A 27,700-nucleotide genomic window follows, 5' to 3' on the forward strand; every position below is an offset into this window, starting at 1 on the left:
TAGATGGGTAAAGTTTCACCCCCAATGCGACTGACTATCCGTTTAATGCACAAATCTCTAAACCTGCTAATTAGTCCAACCTGAGCATACTGATCTAATGTTTAGGTTGGTTAACGTGCTGTTTACCTGTGCTGAGACCTTAAGGTGAGATCAGGTCACTTCTTTAATCTGCAGAATCCCTTTCAAAGCTGTCACGGGAAAAGACTTCCTCGACAATAAAGTCATTTACGTCCATCAAAGGTGTGCGATAAGAGGTGTCTGAGGGACTTCACCTGCCGGGCTCTGTTTCCATGGTGATCTCCGACTTAGCTCGAGGAAGAAATGTGACAGAGATTAATTAAAGCCTCCTTTCATCGCCGCACGTGCCCTCTCTTTGTCAGTTTCGAGCCTGAGAAACGAGAAGGAAAAAAAAAAAAAAAAACACACAAAAGGACAAAGTGAGGACTTCAGGACTTGATCAAAGCAACATCTCATTCACGGACAGGCTCTCTTGTTCGCCCCTTCAAGGTGACACGCTTTAGTTCCCTCGTGTTCTTTGTTATTCTCCGATGAATCGACCCGACCCCAGAGTCAAGTTGGAGGTTTTCCTGTGGGTGAGTAAAAACCTCGACTTTCTTTAAAACTCCTTCACCGGAAACTGGATTTGAAGCTTCTCCACAAAAGCTCGAACGTCAACTGTGATGCGGCGAAACTAATCTGTGGATGGAAAGCTACAACCGATTAACCTCTGGAGTCACCTCAATTCAAGGTGGTAGGGAACAGAAACAGCCACGACTCGGTCGATTTTACAGACATCGAGCCAAAACTTGGTGTGGTAGACGGTGAGAGTCATCCCAGTTACATAATCCAAGCACTAACAGATCCTGTCTTTGCCTTGCCACATTCATTCCTTCAAGGAAATCTACTTTAGTTTTATTAGTCCTGGTCAGTTTTTTTACATCAGCTTCTGCTTCAAAGGAGGACAGATTCTGGAGCTGATTTTAGTATGTTTATACCATTTTATATTCTTATATTCTAATTATTTAATTACCAGATTTTACTTTTTATGTACACGTCAATTCCAACGACCATCAATTCATAGAAACTCTACTGTGCCACTTTCTTGCCATACATGAAGCATCTAAATCAGTTACATTTTCTTTTGGGGACTTGGAGATTTTAATTATTCTACAGTAATATATATAAATTAAAGTAAACCTTTGGATATTTCAATGAAAACTTGCACCACAACATTTCCATTTTCAAAGAGGCCATGGTCCCTCTCCTTTCTGACGTCCTTGCAGGCCGGATCTGCTGTGATGCGCTTGGATGGATCTGATTTCAATTAAGTGTCGTCCAAATCTCAGCTAGGAAGGAAGGATGGGGACGTACTGACCCAAACAGGATGTTGTTATGTCACCCAATTCTTCCGCCTTTAGTCCTCAAAGGCTCTTCAGCGCATCACTGCACCTGAAACAAGCATTTAAAACACAGAAAAAGGCTGTCTGACTACCTGCCAGGTAAGGTTAGTTTGAAAAACACCAAGTGAACGTCAGTCAAGCTTATTTGCACAAAACCAAGTGGTTTAACTTTTTTTATTAAATGATAAAACTAATTTTTGTCCTCATTAATCTTAATTTGATCTGAAATCTACCAAGAAACCAAGTTAACCAAGAAAGCTGGTCTGTCTAAAATAGTTTAAAAGTAAATATGTGCATAATGGGAGCAGATATATATATAAAAACTGCAGCTTGAGAGAAAACAGACGCTGTGGTTGCAGCATCAGGGAGGCTGGTGCTTTCTTTATTACACTGTTTTGATGTTGTGAAGCTGGACAGGAAGACTCCACGTCTTTGTTGGTTAGTTTCACCTTCCTCACCTCTTTCTGTCATGCTGTGATGGATTCAGACATCAAATAAAATCCCCCACAGGTGAGAGCGATTAAAGCAATCTGCTTGTCTGAAATGAAAGGTTAACCGTTATATAACAAGCCAGAAGCACTCAGAGAGCCCAAACCTCTACCAAAGCCACAGAAAACTGAATCTGGATCACAATCGGGATCATTATCTGGATCACCGCCGAAACGTAATCCATTGTTTTTTGGGACAATCAGTTCCTTAGTTTTGACCTGATCTTTGCTGACAAACAAACCAACGAAACAGAACCTCCTTGGTGGAGGAAACAAAAGGGTCACATGTCGGAGCAGAGATGAGTTTATAACACAGAGGTTACCTGTGACCTTTGACCCAATGAACCTCGAAATCAAAATCATCTTTGACCCATGAGGTGTCCAGCTGTGCAGTTTGACATTCCTACATTAAACTGTTGTAGAGTTAGAGCACTAGGTCAACTGTGACCCTGACCTTTGATCACCCATAACAGCTGATGTCCAGCTGTGGAGCTTCACATTCTTGCACTGATCTGTGACCTTTGACCTTTCAGATTTCATGAAAATCTGTTTATAACTTTTTGAGGAACCTTGTACACAGACAGGCAGAAAGACAGATGCTAATGAAAACATGACCTCCTTGGTGGAGGTAAAAATGTAATTTTCTGAGGTGATATTCTTTAGGCCATGCAGGAAACATTTAAATTTACATTTACAATTAAATTCTTAATTGATCACTGTGGGGCACCAAATTATTTCCTCTTTTTTTAAGTGCTCACACATCACTGACTATCAGATTAATCTGCTCTTGAAACAGATTTTTATCCCTTATGAGTTCCTCCATCTTTCCATGGAAATGCAGTCAGGTGAAACTAATGAGGCTGACATATCAGGTTTAGCAGCGTCTGATTACAGTTTAAACAAACGAGATGAGTCACTATTTGACTGTGAGCACTTTATTAAATGACACACCTGAAAGAACAACATCACCAAGGTAGGCCAAAGACTGTACTACAGAACAGGAACAGGACAGGAGCTCCTACCAGTGGCTAGAGAGGGCTGGACTGAAGGGCAGTAATCGCTGCAGCACAGGAGCAAAAGAGGCTGGGGTCTACTACACCCAACAGGACCGGGCTGAAGAGCCGGAGACAGTCCAGCACATAATACCAGGATGTAAGATGGAGGCAGGCGAAGCGTACATGGAACGCCATAACCAAGTAGCTGGAATAGTGAGCAGGAACATCTATGGAGATCCAGCAGTCAAAATAGGAGACTCCACCAAGGGTGGTGGAGAATGACAGACAGGTGATGGCTAACCAACTGGATGCAGCAGTGGTCAACAAACTTCAGAACAAGGCAGGGTTGACAGATGTAAGGGATCCCAACTGTAACAAGAGAAGCTGGAGAAATACTGATGGCTGACAGAGGAAATAAAGAAGTTGTGTAGAGTCAAGGTCTTATCAGTGGTGCCAGTGGTCATCGGAGGGCCTGAGTGGCTCTTCTTTGTCCTACAAACACTTACTAAACCTTCCCCTGGGGATGAAAGGACAAAACAAGAGGGTTTTTTCCCCTTTTTAAATATATTTATATATGTAGAGTCACACCAGTTTAAACACTAATTACTACTGAATGTCATTAAAGGCTTACAAAATATACTGATGCAAAGTTTATTGATTCATTTTATTTTCTTACAGAGTTGTACCCTGCTTTTATTTCAGACAAACACAGAATGACTGGTTCAGGTGTGGTTTCTATTGTAAGACAAACATATTAATAATATAAATAATTCCAAATACAAACATGGAGATTAGTGTGAGTAAAGATGGCAGCAGAGTGAAGAAATGTGGTCAGTTTGTCCTCCAGCAGTCTGAGCCTATAGCAGCAGAACTAAGGGTTAGCTCAGGAAACCCAAGCCAACCCTAACTATAGGTCTGATCAAAAAAGAAAGTCTAAAGTCTGATCTTAAACGCAGACAAGGTGTCAGCCTCACGAACAGAAACTGGAGGTTGGTTCCACAAGAGCGGAGCCTAAGGTTCTGACTTTTAGAGACTCTAGGAATCACAAGTAAACCTGCAGTCTGAGAAAGAAATGCTCTGTTAGAAACATACACCGGTTTTCTTTTTTTCTGTCCAGTTTTATCTAATCTTCCATAGTCCAGTCTGTGTGGCAAAGGAGTGTTATTACACTGTAATAACATCTATGATAGCGATGCTCTAAAAGAGGAAGAGAAACCGAACGGCTCAGCGGCGGCACGCACGTCACGTGATGCGTGCCGCCGACACCGGAAGTGCTCGGGGGGGAGAAGAAAGAGAGCGACAGAGCAACAAACAGACCGAGATGATACGAGCTTTTTATTTCAGCAATGTTTCCGACGCAGAAGAAGTGAATTCAAGCTGAATATCTTTGCGAAAAGACCAAAACAAATATATAAATCAAATAAAATAAGATGGACCCGAAAGGAGCGTTCGGGGTCGCTTTGTTGTCCGTCGTTTTCTTCACCTCGGAGGTAAGTTTACCCGACTGGAACCGGCTGATGTGTTGGCCTGATTAGAAATCAAAGTTGTGGCGGATTATAAGGTTCGACTTGAACAACTTAAAGCTCGATTGTGGTTTAAATTAAACAGCTTAAAGCCTGAATGTGTGAAACAGACGAGCCGCTTATCGGGAGGCTACAGAGGAGCTAAGCTAGGTTAGCTGTCTGAGACAACGGTGGGATTTAAGACGATTTAAAAAAAAAAGTCGCCGCTTATGTAAAATATCCGTCCATATAGATGTGATTACAGATGTCTGAAGTGAAGTTTAAACCCTAAGATAAATTAGCCAGCAGTGGTGGAATTTGTGGGGATTTTCCCTACGACGTCACCGACTTCACAAAAAGCCTCAGTTTACAACTTTCTCTTCTGTTTTTGTTATAAAAAAAGGGCGACACATATCAGAACAGATGTGGGCGTGATCGTCTTCGTACCCGACTGACTGACGAGATGCAATTGTTTACCTCTTCACTAAGGTTTCATTTTCAATTTTGACAACGATAGGGGCTCATATAAGTATATTATCCAACCTGAGCTGTTTTATTAACTTATGGCCCTTTTCTTCAAATACTAAGCTCCATAAACAATGACAGAATAAAGAGGACAATCCAGTACCTACATACAAAAGCACCTTCCTGTTGGTTTAGTTGAAGCCATCATGACTTTATATATATTTTAAATTAACCAGCTGACATGAATTTTTGCCTGACATTGACTTGATCTTGCACTTGCACTCTTGGGAGCATGGACAAGGGTTAAAATACCTACCAAATGTTTGTTTTTTAAGTTAAGTCTGCAGATCAGCTCTGTTAAAGAGGTACAGCTGCTTTAATGTCACCTGTGCACATGCAGAGTTTGCGTACCAACGTGTGCTTTAAAACACCAACGCTGCACATGGTGGTCTAATTATGTAGTTTGAGTTTCTGACTTTGCTCGCCCCGTTTAACATCTGTTCTGCTCTGTTTGTAGGGCGTGAAGGGTTTGCCTTAATATCGATTGTTGTGTTTATTGTTAGAAGAAAAAGAGTCAGTTGACTTGTACCTCACTAATCATGTGATTTATTATTAGTATTTTAGGCAAAGAAGGCCTTCAGCTCTAATAGTACATCACATGATTAGTGTGAGCTGTTGGGTTTTATCTGGAAGAGCTGGTCTGAGTTGAGCTGTTCCTGCAGGAAGTGAGTAATATCTTGGCGTTCACAGGTAAAAGGCCAGGAGGCCATCCTGCGTGTTTCAAGCGGAGATTCGTACCGAGAGTACTGCATCGTTCACAACCACTCCTGGACGCCTCTCTCTCCAACGCTCGATGCTGCGGTGAGCTCCGAGTCTTTTTTTTATTCTTCTAAGACTTACAGAAACTTGATCCGTTCTTGATTCCTTGCTCCGTCCTTCTCCAGACGCAGTACCCGTTGGTCAATCTGACCTCCACCTTGCTGTGCAATGCCTCCGGGGTCAATCCAGAGGCGGTGAAGGGCAAAGCGGTGGTGGTGATGAGGGGCGAGTGTGACTTCAGCCAGAAAGCGCTCGTTGCCCAGAACCTCAGTGCCTCTGCGTTGCTCATTGCGAGCACAAACTCACTGGTTAGGCATTTATATCAATTTGCCTCCTGCCATTGTGTTAAACATAAGAGACCTGTTTTTAATTTTTACTATTTCATAAGTTAAATGATCACTCTTCTTCTTCTTGATCATTATTTTCCTTTAATGCTTCAAACTCAGAGTGCTTTTGTCAGGAAAAACAACTGTGTGACATTTAAGGTCCAGCCACAGAAATAAGGAAGTGACGCATGAAGGATCGTAGGAGTTTCAGTTCTAATTACATATTTTCTCTTTTTTTTTTTTATCCCGTTGTAATTACTTGACCTTGTTTTTTTGTTTTTAACTTCTGTGTTTGACTGCATTTCCTTCCTTTCACCAAAAGCTTAATTAGGCAGTTTTCCATTTTAAAGATATTTATTTGTTTAACAGCTGTGCCTCTTTTCAGATCACTCCATCAGCCAACGAGTCTGAGTACCCAAAGGTGAAGATTCCTCTGGCGCTCATGAGGTATCGGGACTTTCTGGAAGCCAAACAGGTCATTGCTTTACTTTGATTTGATTTTAAATTTTTTTATTTTGCTGGCTTGTTTCTGTTTCCTCGGCGCAGGCCCGTTCGATTCTTTCTGGTCGCGTTGTGGGAGCTGAGGTATTTAGAGACGCCACGTTCGTGAAAAGAACACACCCAGTGTTGCTGTTCCCAACACCTGATCGCATTCTTCCACCGCCACATTTTTCATGCTCAGGATTAGCAGGTTGTTTCTCTTTCAGAGAGTCAGACTTCTGTGTTGTCCCTCGTTGCACAATCGATATCCTCTTACTTCTGCTCAAATCTCCAAACTGAGTGGCATGTGTCTGATTTTGGATCTGTACATCATATGAACACAAGTTCAAAGTTCACTTCACACAGATTAAATCGGAATCAGTTTATGTTTGGAGTTCCCCACATAAAAATGCTGATCTAAACTCCCAACATGAGTTCATTTGTATTGTTTTTTTTATTGCAAAAGTCCTCCGAGAAGTAGTTAAATGTCAGGAGATGATGGCGTGACGGCAATGATCGCTTGGTCTTATAATTGCGTCATTACATAGTTTCCTCTGTCTGTCACTGTTATTTACACCTGTCACTTCTCTCCCTGTCTGTGTTTACACATTGGTTTTATTTATGCCCTATTCTCCATAAAGATGCTCTCATTCAAAACCTTTTTTTAAATTATTTGTCTTGTCAGTAAGCAAAAGAAACAAATCTGAAGCAGCCCATTGCTGTGTTATTGTAATTGTCACTTTCCAGGCGAGATCTGAGCTCGCTCCATGGCAGGTTGCGCCATCTTTGAGTTTTGATCGTTAAGGCACTGGCCTTCAGTTTGTGTTGTTAGGTTTAAAGCAAGTAGGAGAGGCAAATATTTCCTGAAAAAGGGATCCCCAGAAAGAACGGCAGCGGAAGACAGCCCGTCCCCGAGGGGAAGTGTTGCAGCTTTCTGCTGCGTGAAGGTTTAGTCCTCAACGTTTCTCTAAGAACGCTAGATTCGCAACATTGAGCTGCGCTCGGTTCAGGTTCCCGAGATAAAATACAACAACCCTGTTAAGTTCTCAGAAAGGCAACGGCCCCCGTGAATTCATCTGGAGGCATTCGTGCGCCTCGGGAAAAGTCTGAAACTTTGGTTCTGCCACATATGTCGCCACGTATCGGTCAGTGCTAAAGGTTGTAAATAAATATGTTTGTTTGTCCTCAGGTGTTTGGTGACGGAATGGGGGTGAAGCTGTATGCGCCGCCTTATTCAAAAATTGACCCAAGCATCGCCGTCATCCTGCTGATTTCTGTGGTAACCATCACTTTAGGCGGCTTCTGGAGCGGAGCGTGTGAGAGGTAAGGGTTTAGGTCTCACTTACAGAGCTGGAAGATTAAATAAAAAACCTCACACATAAACATGAATGCCAGAGAGCCTCTCCTCTTGTATATGTTACCGATATCTTTGTCCACAGACTGTGACAGTATCGTGTGTAAAGAACTGGTCTAATTGTATTAATCACGCAAACACAAATGGAAACGGCTGTCTGTTCTCCGCAGAGAAAAACTGAATAGCTGTGCTGGAGGAGGAGGAGGAGGCGGCGGCAAAGGCAAAGCGAGCAGCGGCGAGCTTTCCCTGTACTCTCCTCTCAAAGTGTTCATCTTTGTCGCCCTGATGTGTGGGATGTTGGTCCTGATGTACTACTTCTACAACATCCTGGGTGAGCGGATCAGCCCGACTCCTTTTGGGTTCAGTGGAACGTCGTTGCTGTTCGCTTCGTTGGTTCAACCTGTTTTTGTTTTTGTTTCTTTTTTTTCTCCAGTTTACGTCATCATCGTTATCTTCTGCCTCGCGTCTGCCTCCGCCCTGTTCAGCTGCCTCGATGCGGTGATGGACAAACTCGGTTGCGGCACTTTAAGGTATGGGCTTCGAAACGATCGCGTGCCCGGCTCCCCGCGTAATTACATTCCTTTCACCCTTCGCGTGTCTTGACTCGCATCCAAGCAGACAGACCCGCGGGCCTCGGCCGCTCGAGTTTAATTTGTGCGTTTGCTTCTTTCAGCGTCTCCGTCAGAGACAAGAGCATCTCTGTGAGGTCCGTCCTGCTGGCTGCCGCGTGCATCAGCATCGTCGTGGTCTGGGGAGTGTACAGAAACGAAGACAGGTAAAAAAAACAACACACACACACACACTTCCCGTCTCTTCTGTTTATGCCTGTTTGTAGAAACGTGTGCTCGAACACCAAGGAAGCAGAATCTGGTTTTTAGTCTGTTTAAAACTCCAAATTAAAGCCCGTTTTGATGTCTTTATAGATGGATCTGGATCTTGCAGGACCTCCTTGGCATTGCTTTTTGCCTCAACTTCATGAAGACCATTTCACTGTCTAATTTCAAGGTATGCTGTTCCTTTGAGAGCCTGTAGTTTCGTGTTTTTGTATTTATTTACGGTCATCACTCACTGATCAGCACGTCCCGCACCCCTCCCTGAGCCAATAGGCCCGTCTCACAGCAGATCGGTTCACTAGAAAAGAGAAGGAAAAGTTCCTCCACTTCTGCAGCGAGTTGTTCTGTGGGATGTGCTTAAAAGCAGAACTTCAACACACTTGTCATGTGTTTTTAAATAAAAATGCCTGCCATGAAAAAAGGGCCTTTTTAAGCATAGAATAATTGCCATTAATGACACCATCATCATCATCATAATGTAGATGAGAATATAGAGTTAATCCATCTATTGAAGACCATCCCTCCTGCTTGTGTTTGTTCATGTGAGTCTCTCTCTTCCAGGTCCTTTTTTTCCAATTTGTAAATTCTCCTTTTTTTTTATTTAAAAAGGCTGATTGCTTTCTGAGTCCGTTTCGGTTGTTTTGTCCCTGAATAACAGGAACTGAGCTCAGTTTTGTTTTGTTTGTTTTTTCCTGTTAAATTCCAGTGCTGTAGAGCAACACCTGGTGGCTTTTAGAGTCGCTCAGTTTTATCTTTTGACACGAGGAGTCTGATTGCCGTATGCGTTTCTGTGGTTTATTCCAGGTGAAATTATTTGTTTATCAAGTCTTTTCTTCTTTTTTTTTACCTTTTTTCCTCTGATCTCCAACAGATCTGTGTGATTCTGCTGAGCCTCCTCCTCGTGTACGACGTCTTCTTCGTTTTCATCACTCCTTTCTTCACCAAGGTTTGTTGAATTCGGTGTTTTCACTTGTTATCATTTTTGATAGATTTCGGCGAGCTGCTATCGTTGCTTTAATAGGAATCGTTTCCTCCACGTTCGCTGTGCGTTCAGTGACTCGTTGCTCCAAAGTTTGAAGGGTTTCGGACATGTAGACGTAATGAGTTCATTTGCGAAGCTCCGAACGTCGCTGGTTCTGAGGTCTCTGTGGAGGGCTCGTTAGCTGCAGAGCAAAGAGGAGTAAATGTCATCCGTGTCCCTCCTTGCAGAACGGAGTCAGCATCATGGTGCAGGTGGCTCTCGGTCCGGATGCAGCTGGAGAGAAGGTACGTTTGTCCTGTTGCTTTGTAAACTGAGAGGGAACTCCACCGGATCAGGTTTACTTTTAGACTTTTGCCAAAGCACGACAGAAAATACAAAACTTAATTACTTCTTTTTTTTGCCCTTGTTTGTGAATACAGGGCAGTATAAAAGCACAGCTTGTTAAAATGTGAGTAAATCTGAGCAGTTATGACTCTAAAGGCTGTGTTATTGAAACATATTTTAACTCACAGACTCAAACATTCGACACTATACCATGACAGTCCTTGCTTACTTTTTGCTCCAACGTTAAGGTTTCTAGAAGACTAAAAGGTTTCAAAGAACGCATACAGAACCCACCAGTAATGAAACGCCTAACAGAGAGTGATGGGAGATGCACAGTATATTAAAAACATTCTCATAAACATGGCAAGGATCTGTTTGGACTGCAGCACACAGCAGCACCTGACCAGAGGCATTCAGGCACTTTGTTTTTGACAAGTCATGAAAAGCAGGAACAGTAAATTCACTGTGCTCTTCGTACTTTTTAAACCCACGGCGCATCTTGAAAACAGAAACGGGCACAGGATGGCGGATTCCGGTGGTTAAAGCTGAGTGCGTAATCATGAAAATCCTCAACATTGACAAAAAAAAGCCCATAAAATGGTACATTTTTTAAAAATTAGGGCAAAGAAGAAGCCATTTTGCAGAATGACAAAGACTCTCTGATATGTAGTTATAGTTGTAGGTTGTTTTTTAATAAACCTAATTGATTTTTAGCAGCATCTGACACGTTAATGTAGTCGAACACAGCCTGGAAATAGAATGCAAAGATACAAGAAATATCGAGATTAACAATTTCATGAAACTACACTGACTTACAGAACTACAAATGGGATTTCAAAACCACTTGATTGCTATTCTAGAAGAAAAAAACCCCTCATGACTGTTTTTATTTCAGCTTTCAGAAAGTATCTGTGAAGTTTATGAGGTCAGCTGGACGAGCTGGTGCCACACGCCGGCTCCGACCTGACTGCTGACCGACTGGTTAACCTTCAGGCTCAGCTGCAGTCTGTCTTTATTAGCTCAGAGAATAAAAAGGCCGGGGTTCTCTTAGGAACTCTGGCCTTTTTATTCTCGTTAAATTTCCAATACGGATGTACAGAATAGCTTGGAGAAACTGGAGAATAAACTCAGGGAATCACAAAACGTGAGTAAAACTGACGTCTGCGGGAGCCGAGCATCAAAACAACCCAAAAATTAAGCCAGCTCACCAATCAGGATTGCATTTTTAAAAACCTTATGAGCCATTCATTCACTCTGAGTGTCCTTTTTAAAATGTATAAAGATATAAAATGTGCTTCAAGCTGAGTTTGGTGGAATTCCCTGTCAGTGTCGTTGAAGCTTTAATAACATCCAGGCTGATGTTGCTGCTCCGCGCGGAACAAACAGACTGATCCACTAACTCTGGGGTTGGGTGGGTCTGTCTTAGACACAAGGTAACGTGGTGGAAATCCCTGCTGAGCCACAGCCTCCGTCTGAGAAAGTAAGACCTGTTACCCATCCACTACCTTTTTATTTTTCTGTTTTAATGCTGCAGCTTTTTATGAAGGGGTTTAGAGGTTCGTTTGTTTTTCTGTCTGGGAGTTGTCTTGAATGTGTACATGTTAAGCATGTTTTTCTGCCTGCTTGCTTTTGGAGAAGTCGCGCAGCATTCAAAAGCAGCTGCCAATGCATTTTTTTGTCTTTTTTTAAATTTCGACAGCTGCCGGTGGTGATGCGCGTCCCACGATTCTCGGCCTGGGCCCAGAACCTTTGCGGGATGCAGTTCTCCATTCTCGGCTACGGGGACATCATCGTACCAGGTGAGATATGAACGACTGCCGCGAGTTCAGACGACCGGCTGTACCGAAACCCCGCGTCGGCCGGTTGCGTTTTATCTCACGCTCTGCGTTGCCGATGAACCCACAGGTCTGCTGGTGGCCTATTGCAGCAGGTTTGATGTTTGGGTCAACAGCAGGAAGAAGATCTACTTCATCAGTTGCTGCATTGGTACGCTGCACCATCATTACCTTTGTAATAGTGTTGATACAACCAGTGTGTGTGACTCTTTGCACGCATATGTAATTCTGATTAATAGCTACATAACACAATTTTTCTTTGCTCAGTTTTTTTTTTTTTTTGCACCAATACTGCCAACCTTCTTTTTATGACCACTTAAACTCACCTTGTTTCTGTGTTCGTCTCCGTCGATCCCCGCAGCCTATTTCCTGGGAATGATACTGACGTTTGTCGTGATGCTGCTGTCGGGGATGGGCCAGCCAGCGCTGCTCTACTTAGTGCCTTTTACCTTGATAACCTCCGCCGTGGTGGCCGGGTGCAGGGGAGAAATGAGGCAGTTCTGGTCCGGAACCACCTACGAGGTGAGAAGAAGCAGCAAGTTAAACCATTTGATGCATGGCGTTCTGTAAGGTTTTTTTTTTCATTACTGTTGTTTATGGCAGCTGAGATTGTTTCTGTGCTTTCTAATGACATTCATTCCACTCGTATGTGATATTTTAATCTTAATACCAGCTGATTAAACAAAAAAATGATTCATAAAGCTAAAGGGGGAAAAGGTTTTCCAGACCGACTCTTTGCTGTGAGCCGTTTTGCTCGTGCGTCCGTCTGCGTGCGCGTCGACAGAAAGTGTTGAGGGAGGGATGAGCTGCGATTCTGACTTTGATTATTTTTCACCAGGTTTTGGATTCACCCAGGGAACCTTTGCTGCCAGGTGTGCCTCCCTCCCTCCCTCTGACCGGGACGGTGTTTTCTGCCGTTAGTGCTTCCTGCAGCCTAATTATCTCTTACCAGCTTCTTTTTATTCTTTTGTACTTTTTTACATCATTTTCTCCTATTTTCCAGGGTCAGCATAATATTAAGAGACAAGATATTTACATATATATGCGTTAAAAAAAAAAGCATATATATGCTCAGCGTTTTGCAATATTTGACCACCAGATGTCTCTAGTTGGCTGAAAATGATATTCCAACTTTTACGAACAGATCTGCAGCCACATCTTAAAGTCGTGGCCCTGGAATACCGTTAACTTCATCCCTTTGTTTCTGCGTTTATTTATTTATTTTTTTTACCCATCTTCTGCTTTCAGAACTTGTTGAATCAGGAGTTCATAATCAAAATGTCGGCATGTTCAGGCCGTCCTTTGCATGGTGTTGCTTGCAGTTTTAAGGCGGGAGAGCCGTGGCATGGATTGTGGATGTTTTTATCTGTGACGCATCAGTAAAACTTACCGCTTGTCCTTCTCCTCGTGCATCGTGCAGCGATAGTTACAATCACATCTAGACAACAGCTCAAACCCTAAAATGCCAGTCCTAACATTTTGCTCTCTGCTTTTTCTTTTACAGGGAAGAACTGACCGCTCCGTAGACGGGGAAAATTGCTGACTTGCGGTTGAACGTGGACTTAACTGCTGATTTGGTTTTTTTTGTTTGTTTTGTTTTTTTTTTTAAATAGTTTTATTTCCCATTTGCAAAGCGAAGGGAACACATTGTTGATCGAATCTTTATGACAGCGTGAACTCCCTTTGAACAGAGGAGTAATTAAAACATTTACAGTGCCTGAAGAGGTCTTTTAGGTTCACTTTAAAAGAAAGCAGGAATGACTTCACCTCGGTGAGGATTGCAGAAAACTCGACGAGAACGCACTTTAAAATACTCTGCTTGGCAGTCGATCTGTTGTGGGCGGGGGGCAATTTAATTTTACTGAAGTTCTGACGCATTTTGACAACTGGGGTTTCTATGTAACCTGTTTATAAGAAATGACTTCTTTCTTTGCCTTATAATAAAATATATTAAAGTTACTCTGCAGTTTTTTTCTTCTATTTAAACATAATTGTTCTAAATGACTAAAAAACAACAGCTTTGAAGTTACTGAACGCCATGAAGAGGAGTTTGTTTAAAGGGTTTTATTCTTACATGAAATAAGTTTTTTTTTAAATTTGATTTTACTGTAGTTGTGTAGTGTCAAAATGTGCCAATTAAAATGCAACTTGAGAACGTTACAAAAGAAATATCAAAAAAATGTCACCCGTCACAGTGCGAAGAAGGAACTTGGAAATACCTTCTGTCCGTCCGTCAGGTTCATCTTGTGAGCTTCCATTTTGGTATGTGGGTGCATTGAGACATAAGTAAGATCGCTATCGAATATTGGGCTGTCATGTCAAAAACCAAGAAGGCCACCCCCATGTATGTATGAAAATCAGCCACCACATTTATTTGTGGAAACTATAGCTTCCTCAAATGATTGGGGTGGCCAAAGACTAACCCGTGGTGGCCAAGGCCACCATTAGCCACCCTCTGGCATTGTGCCTGGTGGCAGATAAAATTGCTCCCTCTGCGTGTCAGGATACGTCACTCTGCATCGCCTCAAACAGTGAATTATCACCACAATAAGGTAAATATATTCTCCCTCCAAATTATATCAGCAAAGATATAATGTCAGACTTCATCCCTTGTGAAAAACTTTCTCTAAACTTAGTTTCAGTGGATTTGAAACACGTGAACATGTCCGTGCAGCTCAACACCATCATCTTGTCTGAGTGTCTCTCTTGATGCTTCAGTTCTTGGAATCAAACAACATTTACACCAACAGACCTATATTGTATGTTCTTGTTCAGACCTGCATTTCAGAATTGCCTATCAATATCTGGAAAACTCTTTCAAACCACATATATTGATAGAGTCCAGGACAACCCCATTTTTATGCTTAATCTCATACCTCACAATGAGTACCTTTAACAGAAAGTCAAAATGAATGAAAATGAATGTTGATTATTATTAACATTATTATTATTATTATTATTATTATTATTAAGGTTTAATTAAGGCTCAACGCTCAGAGAAACACAGCGAACATGTGGCCGCTGGCCACGCCCCTTTCCTGGCCCCGCCCCAGCGCCGGTCACGTGACGCGGGAGCTGGCTGAGTCAGCCGGCTCGTTACGCTGCGTCAGTCTGGAGCGGAACAATTATGAAAAAGCAACCTTCCGTTGGAGCTGCAGCTGAAGCGGATCCCTCCAACGTTCAACGGGCTTTCATTCCGAGGCTAACCGAGGGCACCGCCGATAGATGGATAGAAGCCACGACGCAGCTCTTCCTGAGTCTCAACGGTGAAGAGAATGGTACGTGAGTCCCCCCCCCTCTTCACTGAGGTGTTTATTCCGTCGGGCGCGGAGGATCTTCGTGCCTCATATACTGGGGGTTGTTGAGAGTTAGAGGTCCCCCCCCCCCTCCTTCGTGCATGCTACTGTCTTCCTGCAAGGCAGCTAATTTACCGTGTTTGCCCGCTGCCTCGTGTTATTGATAAGCACCGCAAATTTAATGTAACGAGTAGTAAACGATGACACCGCGAATTTCACAAGATACCCCCCCCCCCACACTACCACCACCACCTCCCCAAAAAAACTGCACGCGCTCGGACCGTTAGCAGCTAAGCGGCTAGCTCGCGAGCTGGCTAGCTAGCCGCAACGGCGGCGGAGGTAGCCGCCTGCTTCACCCGGAGCTTTCGACGGTACGCGGCTCTGGTTCTCCACGCAGACAGGCGGGAGGGAGGTGGAGGACACGCGGGGCGTTTGAGACGCCGCAGCTCTGGGAGGGGGGCAGGCAGCTGGCACTTCGTCAGAAGCCACATTTTCTTCTCGCTGTCTCGGATGTCGGACAAGACACGCCGTCACTGCCGAGTCGATGCCAGCTCGAGCGGCTGCCAAGTCTCTTGAGTGCTCCCTTTTTATTCGGGGGAAAGTTAGCCGGTGCTGAAACAACGAGACGTTTTCAGTGTGTCAGACTTTAATTAAAACCCTTGTTCCCGTGAATGTTTGTTGTGAAGCGAGGGGTTAAACCTACAGAAGGCCTGCGGCAGTTTCTTACCGGAGGCTTGTTTCAACATGTCAGGGTTTTGGAAATTGTAAATATCTGTCTCTCTTGTGAGGAGCATAGCCTTCTCTTTTTTCTTCTTCCACCCCCGAGAGCTTCCTGTTTGGATCCCTTTCTTTATGCAGAATGAGAACCTATGAGATGTTAGGGTTAGAAAAAATTAAATGTTGATCCAGCACCATGAAATTAGCTCTACTAAGATGTACACATCTGGCTGGTATTCATCCATCCATCTTCTACTGCTTAACCGTGGTCGGAAACCCAGACATCCCTCTCCCCGGCTCCTCCTCAGGGATCCCAAGGCGTTCCCAGGTCAGAGAGGAAACACGATCCCTACAGAAAGTTCCTGGTGTGCCCTGGGGTCTCCTCCTAGCAGGACGTGCCTGGAAGACCCTCCAGAGGAAAATGTCCAGGTGGCATCCTAATCAGAAGTCTGATCCCCCTCAGCTGACTCCTGTTCGATGTGAAGGAGCAGCGGCTCTGCTCCCAGTTCCACCCGGGTGTCCCAGACGTCCGAAACCTCGCGGCCACAGGTGAGGGTCGGAGCGTGGACGTGTGCACACCAAAGACACTGGCGAGAACCACATCGTCTGCAAAAAAAAGCAGAGACAAACCGGACGCTGTCCATGAACGCCACAAACGGGATCGAAGACGGGGAGTCCAACCTCATACTGACACTCTTGCTTTGGTTATACCTGGAAAGGGAAGCTCTTAAAAGTGACACCCCACCACCATAAAAAGCCTCTAGAACACGGTCACAAACCGTCTCTAGATCCACGAAACACACAGAGACTGAAGAATCAAACAGGCATGTCCATAATCTGTGTCTGTGTTTTGATGTCATAATTTTAATGTTTAACACATATATTTCAACTTTTAGGTCGAGCTGTAATTGTACCTCTTTATTAAAGATATTGCTTATCAAATTATTGCACAGTGGCCATCTTGATACTGGGGCGAAAGTTATAAATAGTAATACCAAATGCCTTTACAATGTCGTATCACCAATATGTGTTGTAAATGCTATCTAATCTGCCTTTACTTGCTGTGGTATTGATGTATGTTTTCACTCTGCGTTGTGTCCAACTCCTGTTCAGTAAGAACCCCCGGCTTGTCCGGCGCCGGTCACACTGACCCCTCCCCGTCTTGACAGTAATGCAATGGCAAACCGCAAAGTCACGATTCACAGCTGTCTCGCCGCTGTGAGGCAGAGATTTTGTTTTCGAATATCAGACTCTCATATAACCGGTGGGGGTTACGTTGCCGCCGGTTTGGGCAAAAACGATCTTGCGAAACCTCGTGTTCTGAAATAGTCTGGGAGCGCCGCTGTTTGTTTGCCTGTTGGTGCTTTAGTAACTGTGGTATGTCTCTCTGAGGTTTGTTATCTGGCGAACCAGCCCATTCACACCACACACACACACACACACTCATAGAAAGCAGCTTGAAAGAGGGGCGATGGTTATTTTTACTTTTCTTTTTTTATTCTTGTGGCTTTGCATTGTGTTTACAAAACAGTTCCAGTCATTTTTGAGGATTTAATGAATAAAGGTCTTCCCTGAATGATCCAGCTGGTGGTCCCCCCCCACCTCCCCTCACCACCCTGCAGGGTTACAGCTCTCTCTCGGCCTAAAATGCTGCAAGAACTTCCCACTTCGAGCAGCTTGCACATATCTAATTAAAAGCCTGGCATTTTCTCATTTCTTTTTTTTGTCAGAAGTTCAGACTCAGATCATCTGGATCATGTTGTGTTGAGGAATGACGGACGCTTTGGTCAAACCTAGACAATCGTGAGACGTCACTCAGAATGTGTGTTGTGAACAACACTAGATCTTAGCTCGGTATCTATAAAAACTGACTAAGTTGTAGCCTGTTAGCAGCGGTGGTCATCTTGAGTTGCTTCCAGAAAGTTTTGTTGAAATCCATCCAGAGGAGGCTGATTTGCCTTACAACGGTGGGTGATAAAGAAGAGTATGTTCAAGGGGAAATGCACAGACTTCTCTTGATAAAGCTTTTTATTTTTACTGGGACGCAGGTGTGTAAAACCGTGCTTTCTCCTGCATTTGAACCTTGGCTTTATTCTCGTGTCCATGAAAACCAAGTGAGCAGAGTGAAAGCCATGTTTTGATTTGTCCCCGTAGGTCATACAGGTGTCTGTAGGGAGGAGAAAGAACGGCGTGCCGGCTCTGTAGCTCTGTCCTGATTCACAATGGTTTAAAGCTTTCGCCCAAAGGGGCACAAGTGTGAAACCTAAAGAGCTGTCACGCTTTGGTCTCATGACTCTGCAGAGCTCTGTGTTCAGCTTTCCTGGAATCTTATCTGTAGGGCTACAGTGAACTCTTTCCCCCGCCATTTAACATTCCTTTATATGCCAAGATCTTAAAACAACCAGGAGGTGGCAGGGATCGAAGACTGATAAGGCCTGTCTTTGTTAAATGTCCTTCTAGTGAGCAATATATTTTCTTTTAATGAAGCTGTTAAACAGGGCCTGTTGTAATTCCTCTTCCTTATGATCAAAAAGAGATTTTAATGCCATTTGATTTTCCTAGAAGTGATATAAAACAAACACAGGCGTTTTTACTAAAAGGTTATTGTCCAGAATTGATAGTCTCATTCTAGGACATGAGTCACAGCTCATCATTGACAGATCAGCTGAAGTCTCACTTATACTTTGCACTTGTAGAAAGCCATTTCTTGTGATCGGATTGAATATTATGTACTGATGAACACTAACCTGACCCGCTGTCAAACCGACCTGCGTGGGAAGATGTCAGGAAAATTACGAGCGAGTGCTAAACAAGGACAGCCCCTCTTAAAATATATATATTTCAGAAGTCAGCCAGCCTAATATAATCCAAACAAAATAATTTCATTTACTTGGGATTATATTATTACCCTCATTTGTCCGTGTTTGTCTGTCAGATCTGTTTTTTTCTGTCATTTTGGGGCCTCATCTTGTTGTGCCTCTTTCTCCTCCTGTCGGGAAAAACATATCTGCCCTCCAGGCCGCTTGGAAAATAAAACTATAGTCAAAGCTGATCAAAAATCGGGAGAAGGAAATTTGATTTTGGGGGAAAAAAAACCCTCTTAAATTAAGGATGCCTTTCATGCCAGAGTTTTAACCTTAAGCTGAGAAGGGAGGGAGTTTCATTTCAACGTGCCCACTGATTTACTGCTGACATTATGATTATGTGTTCACACCAATCAGATAATTTCGTATCATAATAAATCATTAACACATTTTAAAGTTTTATAGATACAAACCAGCGGACATGTGGGTTGTTTTGATAACATTATCTATTTTTTGGTGATGATTCTTAATAAATTAAATAAACCAGCAGAGAGTAGGGGAAAAAAAAATAAAGTTTGAAGCGTTGGAGGAACTCATGACAAGAGCTTTAGCTCGGTGTACCGTGAAAGATGCCCCAGTTCTGAAGAAGTGGTGCATTAGTAATCCTTGATGTAAAAACTAGAGTGAGAAAATGCTCGGAGCCGTACTAAACCCAGTACACTCAGTCTGAGAACCCTCCTCCGCTTGGCTGCTGCTCACATGAAGGTGCTGACCCCAGAGCTTCCACTCTTTCTTGTGCTTCTTATAATCGTCAGGCCAGATGTTTTCTCAGCCCGTGTTACGTCAGGCGGGCCGTACGAGAATAGGTTGACCAGCAGGCCCTGCTGCTCTACATGTTGGATATCGTCAGAGGAGGAGGAGCTCAGCTGGCACAGTGTCTGTTTGTGTTTTTGTGTTGTGAAAATGGAAAGGTCTCGAGCAGGCCCGAGCCCCCCTCGGCGTACGTGCGCCGGTGTTCGCGGTGGCCGACGAGTAAATACAATCTTGGACTGAAAGGGGCGCAAGGTTTCCAGGTTGTGCTTTCTACACAAACACATTCAAAACCTGTAGGGAGAGAGAAGCCGGAGAGGAAGAGGGTGGGTGGGAGGAAATAGGAGAGTGACAGTGTTGTGTGTGTGGGTCAGGGCCTCTAAAGCTCAAGTCTTTTGTTGTCTGACATTCTCAGGTACCATAGTTACAGGTTAGCTGCACACAGTTCGGCTTTATCTCCCTCTTTTAACGCTTTCTTAGCTCGCATTGAATTAAGAAGGCTGGTGCCTCGTTTAAATATTCCTAAAGATTTCCCTCAGCTCCCTGAATGTGTTTTTAGGTTCGTCTTTATTTCAACAGGTAGTTCAATTAAAGTTCAGGCACTGATTTCTCCACACCCGCTACTCTGACTGACTTCAAACTTTGCAGGTTTATTGTTGGGTTGCAATGAGGTACATATTGGAAGTTCCATCCATCCAACCATCCATCTTCTTCACCTGCTTCTCCTTTCCGAGTCTGCTTCTCCATTCCGGGTCTTTTTGTTTGTTTTGTTTTTTTAACAGCAGATTGACTATGTAAAGAATCTACCTGTTCATTCACCACAAGTAAACTTTTAACCACTTGGGAACACTGCAGTAAATTATTGGTGCAGCAGAGATAAACATGGCTCCGTTCATAAAAACCCCCAGTTGCTGGAGTAAAAGGTGTCTAAAAGCAGGTGAATTTGCAGCTTCGGCAGTTCTCTACATTTGTTTGTGGTTTATTTTCATCCTTGCGTGACTGGTCTCTGGATAATGAGTTGAGGACTTAAAAAGTGTTCAAAGAGGTTGTGTGTGCTGCATGAATCACAGCAGGTGGTGTATCATCAGCAGACAACAAGGTGTATATCACTGAGGCCTCTGCCCACCCACTAATCTGCTCCCACACCCCCTCTTCTGTCGCCTCTTTCTCCCCAGCTTTAGTATAATATCTAGTTTGTCTCAGACACATTCATCTGCCCCCTGAGAGGCGTCTTACAGATTAACAGCGGATGGAGTTGGGAGGCAGCAGCCTCTCACTGATCACTCAGCTTTTAACTCGGGCCGGATCTGCGCTCTAACCCAGTGGACTTCGGCAAGATCCCGCGCACGGTTACCGTTTGGGTCTCGGAGAGCCACGGGTCTGGTGAGGCGCTGCGGACGAGCCAGGGCTCAGGGGGAGGCTGCGGTGGCCGCGGTTTGTCCAAGAGATGCATGAAGGATCCCTGGTATGTTCCTGTACAAAGCCCTTAAACACAGAGATGAAGAGGAGGACGTCCAGGTACACGCGCCGCGGCTCAGGGTCATTGGGCAGGCTGTGGGACGGGACCCGTTTATGCAAATGTTTCAGCACAACTGCTAACTGTGCTTAATTAAATTGAAAGCCCGGTTCTGGTAACACGACTACTTGCTCCTCTATGCTAATATGTTACAGTCTCCATTTTGTCATGATCAACCCGTGCGCTGACAGCGAGGGTCATGTGTGGCTAACTACAATAGAAAACAGTGCTGTAATGTTGTTGTTGAGGTTTCAGGGAACTGTTGAAATGTTTCGGTGTAAAGCAGGTGACGGTGTTTGCAGACTTCCCCTCTTTGTGCTCAGAAGGATTAATGGTGCTAATCGCCCCTGGGTTTCTCTCAGCTAGGCTAGAGGAACAATAAAACATGAGGAATTAATTAAAATTTCCCGTAACTTAAAAAACACCCAGAAAAGGGGGATTTTATTGGATGGGTTATCTGATATTACAGCTTAAAGCAACGTGATAGTTTGTCACCTGAACTCAAGTTGTCTTTGTTTTATTGGATTTGAAATGTTTGAATAAATTAACCTGTAGTGTTTTTTTTTTTTGTTTGGTTTTTTTGTTTTTTGGCTAAATCCTGGATTAAGGGGCACACAGACCCTTTATTCCCTTTTATGTTTGTGGTTTATTATTTCCAGAGCACTGCTGTAGCTGTGTTAAACATCCACCCAAACCTACATTTGTGCCAATTGTTTCACAATTTTGTTTTAACACCTTAAGTGACTTTTACGTTAAACTTCAATTCAGATACGGAGGGTTACAAAGATATTCTTCTCTGACGTTCACGACTATTTCTTCTTTTGTTCTTCAGTCCCAGAAACCCTGGATAGAAAGCACTTTCACCAAGAGGGAATGTGTGTACATACTTCCAGTGTCAAAGGATCCCCACAGGTATGTGCTCTCACCGCACACCGGTGTGTCCTTTTGTTGGTAGCCATGGAAACAGAGTAATTGCAAGGTGTGTGTCAAAGCTGGCCCAAACCCTAACCACAGCTCTCTGAAGGTTGAACAAGTCCGTTTTAATGTTTATGTCTGTCACCATAATTACATATTTTCAGCGACTCTGCAGTCCTGAACCTGTGCATCGTTTTTCTTCAGGTTATTTACTTGGTAAAAACGGAACAAAAATTTAAAGAGGTTTATCTACATCGGACGTTTTTCGTTCGCCTTACAAATCCTGTTTTTTGTTCAGTATTTATTTTCTGCTTTTAATCTGTAAAATCCCACAAATCTGCGTCACACAAGTTATCAACAGAGTTCTTTAAAAGTGCTCACAAAAAGTTTAATTAAAGCCATAATAGATGTCAAAATACCCAACTCTTTCAGTGTTTTTAGTTTGAACTTTTTGTATAAAATAACCACTATAGTCTATAGTTTAATTTGTAATAAATTAGTGAAATCAGGAGAGTCGCATTTCGTTGCCAACAATTACAAGTCGTTTGTTTACATTCAAACACAGACGAGTTCACTTTGGACAATCTGGGCACTCGGCAGATATCTGGTTAGATATCCCCGGAAGTAAACCAAGTCAGAGGGAGAATGATGGAATCAGAGGCAACAGGTAGAAAGAGAAAATATTCACTTCTTCTTCTCCTGAAAAGCTGTGAGGACGAGAGGCCATTTTTAGGAGGAAATCAGGCGGTGGTGCTTAAGGTGGCGCTGCAGTCAGATGCAAATGAGCTGTGGGAGAATTTTCATAACTGAGCGCAGAGTTTAGTTAGAAACAGAGGAGAGGAATATTTGCAGCTTTTACAAAAAAAAAAACCTGATGAGTTTCAGTCACATTCACCCCCAAACCTTAAAAAATCCTGTTAGAAGCGCAAAAATTCAAATCAATAACAGAAAAATCCTGTATTCTGACAGCTGTTAAGGCTTTAAAGGTGGCTGCAACGAATCTTCATCATTTCCTGATACCAGAAAAAGTAGAAGTCTTTTAATAAGTAGAGGTTTTTCCTCAACTTTGTGGCTTTACTGTTTAACAGCCTAGTTTGTCTGTAAGCCATTTCTGTTATATTTCAAAGAAGCTGGAAGCCTTCCTTCCTTTTTTCCAACATACAGTCATAGTGGATGACTCCTTTGTTTTCATTTGTATTAATTATTCTCCACTGGCTTTTCTGCTGCTGCTCCTCCACGGTTTGGAGTTGGAAGAGAGCGTAACCTTGTTGAACATTAGGTCAAAGACCCAGATGTGATGGCAGAGTGTTTCTGGCAGGTTTTTCTCTCTTGGTTAAAGGCCAGCCGACCCGGGCTGTGTGCCCGTCTGACAGATAATCTGCCTCAGTCAGCTTCATGTTAACCTGTACTGCAACACAACGATTTTAAATCCAGATTTGTGATCACGCTGATGTCAAATTGCTTTTCAGATGCCTTCCAGGATGCCAGATTTGCCAGCAGCTGGTCCGGTGAGTGTTTTCTTCGCTCAGCCTCTTCTCACTCGTCAGGATTAACTAGTTACCATGGAGGAACCTGTTTTACACTAGAGGGGAAAAAAAAACAAAGCTCAATGAACTCTTTGAAACTTTAGGTCCACAGAGACGAATCATTTTCAGGAAGCGATTAGCTTCCATGCTTTGTGTACCGTACTGCCGTTTTTATTTTCAGCAGTTAAGAGTCGGCAGTGTCGTCAATATTTCAGGTTTTAGTTTTTAAAAAAAAAAAAAAGGGCTGGATTTTTATAAAACAATGTTTTTCCTCCTGTCTCTGTAACAAGTACAAAACCAGGCATTTTACTTCAAACTGTTGCTCTTTTTTATTGCTTTTAAAGGTTATAATGTGTTTGAATTTTTTTATTTTTATAAACTAAAAAATGAGCAGAAGTAGGTGACACATGCTTCCTGTTCTCTCCTTTTTTAATTTCAGTAAAAATGATAAAATATTAAAGTAAAAATTAGGAGTAGTTGGACAAATCCTTCCTGTGATTGGATCCTACCATGAGTAATGTTGCAGGTTTTTTATATTGTTGCGTTAAATGTTCTTCTTTGTTTGTGGTTTTGATAAACTGCACCGAGTGTGTTTCTTGGAACATGATCCCCATAAAAGCTAATTACCATCCTGCTGCCTCCTGTAGGTGCTGCTGTGGCCGGCTGGTGCGGCAGCATGCCGGCTTCACAGCCAGCTTGGCCACAAAGTACTCGGATGTGAAGTTGGGTAAAAATGCCAACCTGCCCAACCCGGAGGAGTGGACTGTGGAAAAACACACAGAAGCGAGCCCGACCGATGCCTACGGCGTCATCAACTTCCAGGGAGGGTCTCACTCGTACAGAGCCAAGGTACGAGCGTTGGCTGTCTTCTGCTTGAAAGCATGAGCACGTTTTGGTGTTTTGTGGAGTCAGTTAGCTTACTGCATCATGGGTAATCGACTACTTTAAGCTTGAGAAGGGAAATATCACTTGATTTATATTCAGCTCCATTTTAATGTCTCTTTCATGGCAACACTTTCAGAGTATGAAGCTGCTGCCCTCTTCATGCGTTCATCATGTAAGGTTTCATGTTATTTTGTTTCTTGTTTTTGGGGGACAGTATGTGCGTTTGTCCTACGACACTCGGCCAGAGAGCGTCCTGCGGCTGATGCTGAAGGAGTGGCACATGGAGCTTCCCAAGATCCTCATCTCTGTCCACGGCGGAGTTCAGAACTTTGAACTGCACCCGCGCATCAAGCAGGTGGTGGGCAAGGGCCTCATAAAAGCTGCGGTCACCACGGGCGCCTGGATTCTCACCGGAGGGGTCAACACAGGCATGTAGTCTGGAAACGAGAGAGTTGTCTGACTTCCTGTGGAGAGTTTCTGTCGCCTGGTTTTGTGTGCAGGAATCCTGAAGATTGTGGCACTTCTTTACTTAAACTAATGCCATTTTTAAATCAGGGTTTAGCTAATAAATATAGTTACAATTAGATTTTATGGTTAAATGTAAATTGTCTAATTAAAAGATTATTACAAAATATTCTGTTTTTAATTGTCTACCTAAACAATCTTAGATAAAGTAGAAGTAATGAGCCCAGTCAGTGAAAGCCTGCCTTGGTATAAATAACAATAGGAGTTTACTGTAAATAAACCCTGAGGCTGTACGCTAACGTTCAGAACCATGAGGGTGATGCGCTGATGCAGCAGAACCTGGAAGACGGGCTTGTAAGCGTGTTATTTGGCTGTGAACAGCGCCTGAGCCGTGTCTGCAGCCACAGCGCGACGCTGAGATGCTGCGGTCTGATCATAGTGTTTAAGTTATTACTCACAAGGTCAATTACCCAGACCAGTGATTACCTTTAATGCCTCATTGGCACCCTGGCCAGCTGGAACGGTCTCCTGCCTTACAAATTACTGCTGAATCCATGAGATCCATTAGCTGAGGACTGTGGTTCATAAACAGCCCCGGGACTAATGGACGTGTTGTGGACTTGGCTCGTTGGTGGCGTTTTGGTCACAGGCTCCAGCGGGGTGCTCTTTGTACAAAGCCACATTCTTCAGTTCAGTTTTTTTATTGGTTTTGATGCAGGACCAGCATAAAACCTTTAGGGTAAACGTAAAAGCTGAATCGATAACTCATTAAGGCTTCGTTTATTGATTTTATTGACTTTGTTCTTTGCATCCGTCCCAAAGGTGTGGCAAAGCACGTCGGAGATGCTCTCAAAGAGCACTGCTCAAGATCGTCGAAGAAGATCTACACCATCGGCATCGCCCCGTGGGGAGTCATCGAGAACAGGAACGATCTTATCGGCCGAGACGTAAGAAACCTTTATATTCTGAATTTGGGAGTATTCTTTTCTGTTTCTCCTTCACCATTTCTTTTTGGCGTCTTTTTATTTCCCGCATGCAGATCACAGCTCCGTATCAGACTCTGTTGAATCCCCTCAGCAAACTAAACGTCCTCAACAACCTGCACTCTCATTTCCTCCTGGTGGACGACGGGACGGTGGGCAAGTACGGAGCCGAAGTGAAGCTGAGGCGGGACCTGGAAAAGCACATCAACCTGCAGAGAATACACGCGCGTAAGAGAAGCAACGTTAATCCCTAAAAGCATCGCCCGGCTTCTCCGAGATATTAAAAATTCACCAGCGCCAGTGAGCATGAAGGTTGAAACGACCACAAGGACGATTAATTATTGTCCGTTTTCCCGACACTTTGTCTTAGCTCGGTGGAACGTGTGTGACAGCAGTGAGATTATCACACTTTCAACAGTGTGCAGCTGCTTGTAGGGGAATTGGCTGGCATGAACCTAAATTTGAAGCAGCCTCAGTGTGTGACTGCAGCTTGTAGTTAAAAGTTCTCAGAGTGGTTAATAATTCAGTTCAGTTTAATTCGATGGCGCCAAGTCACAACAGAAGTCGTCTCAGGGTGCGGTACTAAAACATTTATTCATTATAAAAACCAATTAGATCTAAAGAAGCCAGCAGATTATTCTTCACTTCGTCACAGGCTCTCATCCTGAGCAGAAAGGAAAAACTCTTTTAACAGGAAAGAACCTCCCAGCAGAATCAGAACCAGGCTCAGAACGAGCGGCCATCTGCTTTCGACTGGGTGGGGTTTGAGAGGACAGGAAAGAGACTCAAACACAGAATGACTGGTTCAGGTGGAGTTTCTATAGGAGGAAAAATGAAGAAAATCATCTTAATGATTCCAAAAACAACCACAGAGAGTAGAGTGAGTAAAGATGGCAGCTGACGTGGTCAGTTTGTCCTCCCTCAGTTTGGGCCTATCGCAGCAGAACTAAGGGATAGCTCAGGAAACCCAAGCCAACCCTAACTATAGGATTTATCAAAAAGGAAAGTCTTAAGGCTGTAAAAGCTGTGTTTGTTCTGCCTTTGTTCTTCTAGGAATTGGTCAGGGTGTTCCTGTAGTGGCGCTGATCTTTGAGGGTGGCCCCAACCTGATCCTGACTGTCCTCGAGTACCTTCAGGAGAGCCCCCCTGTCCCCGTGGTGGTGTGCGAGGGGACGGGCCGAGCCGCTGACATACTGGCCTACGTCCACAAGCAGACCGAGGAGGGGGGGTAGGTGAAACACCCGCAGCAGAAAGCAAATAAAGGCTTGTTCTGCTGAAGATGGATATTTCAAATTACTGTTTTAGCGACGGCTTCCTCAGTGAAACCTTGAAGGGAATAATGAATAGATGAAGGAAGGGTAAAACTAAAATGAAAAGGATAGAACAATAATTAGAGCGCAAACAGAGCCTCAGGAGGGGCTGGTAAATTGTTAGATGTGAGATTAAAAATAGCTGTCACAGTAAAATAGTGGTCTTTTTAGAATCAGTTATTCTCTGAACTATCATAGACAGTGATTGTTTTTTGTTTTTTTAATTTCTTCGATGGCTGCTGTGTTCAGTTTCTGGCCCTCGTCTATTTCTGTCCCAGAGGACTCTTTAGGAGCCCAGCAGCAGCACAGTGTCTTACAGAGCGTCGCTGAGGACGTCCTCACAAATGAAAGAAACACAAGCACCACACTGTGAACAAGTTTATCTTTATAAAGAAGAATAAAACAGGTTATTGTTTTACTAGTTTACCAAAGTAAAATTAACTCAAAGGTAGTGCTGGGCGATATAACGATACATATCGTGGGGACGATAGAAAAGTGTCTATCGTGATATATTTTCTTCTATCGTTTCTGTTGTTTCTATCATAATTGTATCAATGATTCATGTAAATATTTCATAACGTAGGCTACGACGAATGTATTAGTGTTGTCACTTTGCATACATTCAGTTTATATAAGTGATAAATAATAAGAAAAAATAACTATTTTGGGA

At 43.4% G+C, this 27,700-nt stretch overlaps 2 protein-coding genes across 7 annotated transcripts in view; both read left to right on the forward strand.

The window, feature by feature from the left end:
• The first annotated feature begins 4,134 nt into the window (after window positions 1–4,134).
• zgc:123258 (uncharacterized protein LOC641502 homolog) lies at window positions 4,135–13,762 on the forward strand. 3 transcript variants are annotated; one of them, XM_017418765.3, is made up of 17 exons: window positions 4,136–4,373; window positions 5,601–5,711; window positions 5,795–5,977; window positions 6,381–6,470; window positions 7,665–7,798; window positions 8,000–8,160; window positions 8,263–8,359; window positions 8,503–8,604; window positions 8,753–8,834; window positions 9,534–9,608; window positions 9,872–9,928; window positions 11,395–11,448; window positions 11,668–11,767; window positions 11,874–11,954; window positions 12,165–12,325; window positions 12,642–12,675; window positions 13,308–13,762. In XM_017418765.3, exons 1-17 carry the CDS (start codon window positions 4,314–4,316, stop codon window positions 13,316–13,318), a joined length of 1,593 nt encoding a protein of 530 aa, XP_017274254.1. In that variant the 5' UTR covers window positions 4,136–4,313; the 3' UTR covers window positions 13,319–13,762. The 3 variants fall into 3 exon arrangements, with proteins under 3 accessions (XP_017274255.1, XP_017274256.1, XP_017274254.1); XM_017418766.3 differs by lacking the exon at window positions 12,642–12,675 and having other exon boundaries at window positions 4,135–4,373; XM_017418767.3 differs by lacking the exon at window positions 11,395–11,448 and having other exon boundaries at window positions 4,135–4,373.
• Window positions 13,763–14,896: 1,134 nt separating this feature from the next.
• trpm7 (transient receptor potential cation channel, subfamily M, member 7) overlaps window positions 14,897–27,700 on the forward strand; it is a 32,973-nt gene continuing 20,169 nt past the window's right edge. For 2 of the 4 annotated variants that reach the window (XM_017418733.3, XM_037979738.1), the window contains exons 1-8: window positions 14,898–15,081; window positions 21,779–21,858; window positions 23,331–23,369; window positions 24,035–24,236; window positions 24,487–24,700; window positions 25,560–25,684; window positions 25,777–25,948; window positions 26,774–26,948. In XM_017418733.3, coding sequence (XP_017274222.1) covers window positions 15,079–15,081; window positions 21,779–21,858; window positions 23,331–23,369; window positions 24,035–24,236; window positions 24,487–24,700; window positions 25,560–25,684; window positions 25,777–25,948; window positions 26,774–26,948 — 1,010 coding nt within the window. In that variant the 5' untranslated portion in view covers window positions 14,898–15,078. Of the gene's footprint in view, window positions 15,082–21,778; window positions 21,859–23,330; window positions 23,370–24,034; window positions 24,237–24,486; window positions 24,701–25,559; window positions 25,685–25,776; window positions 25,949–26,773; window positions 26,949–27,700 lie in introns of all 4 variants that reach the window. The other 2 variants (XM_037979739.1, XM_037979737.1) reach the window with 2 other exon arrangements.

Source organism: Kryptolebias marmoratus, linkage group LG15, assembly GCF_001649575.2.
Source record: "Kryptolebias marmoratus isolate JLee-2015 linkage group LG15, ASM164957v2, whole genome shotgun sequence".
NCBI classification, from domain to species: Eukaryota; Metazoa; Chordata; class Actinopteri; order Cyprinodontiformes; family Rivulidae; genus Kryptolebias; species Kryptolebias marmoratus.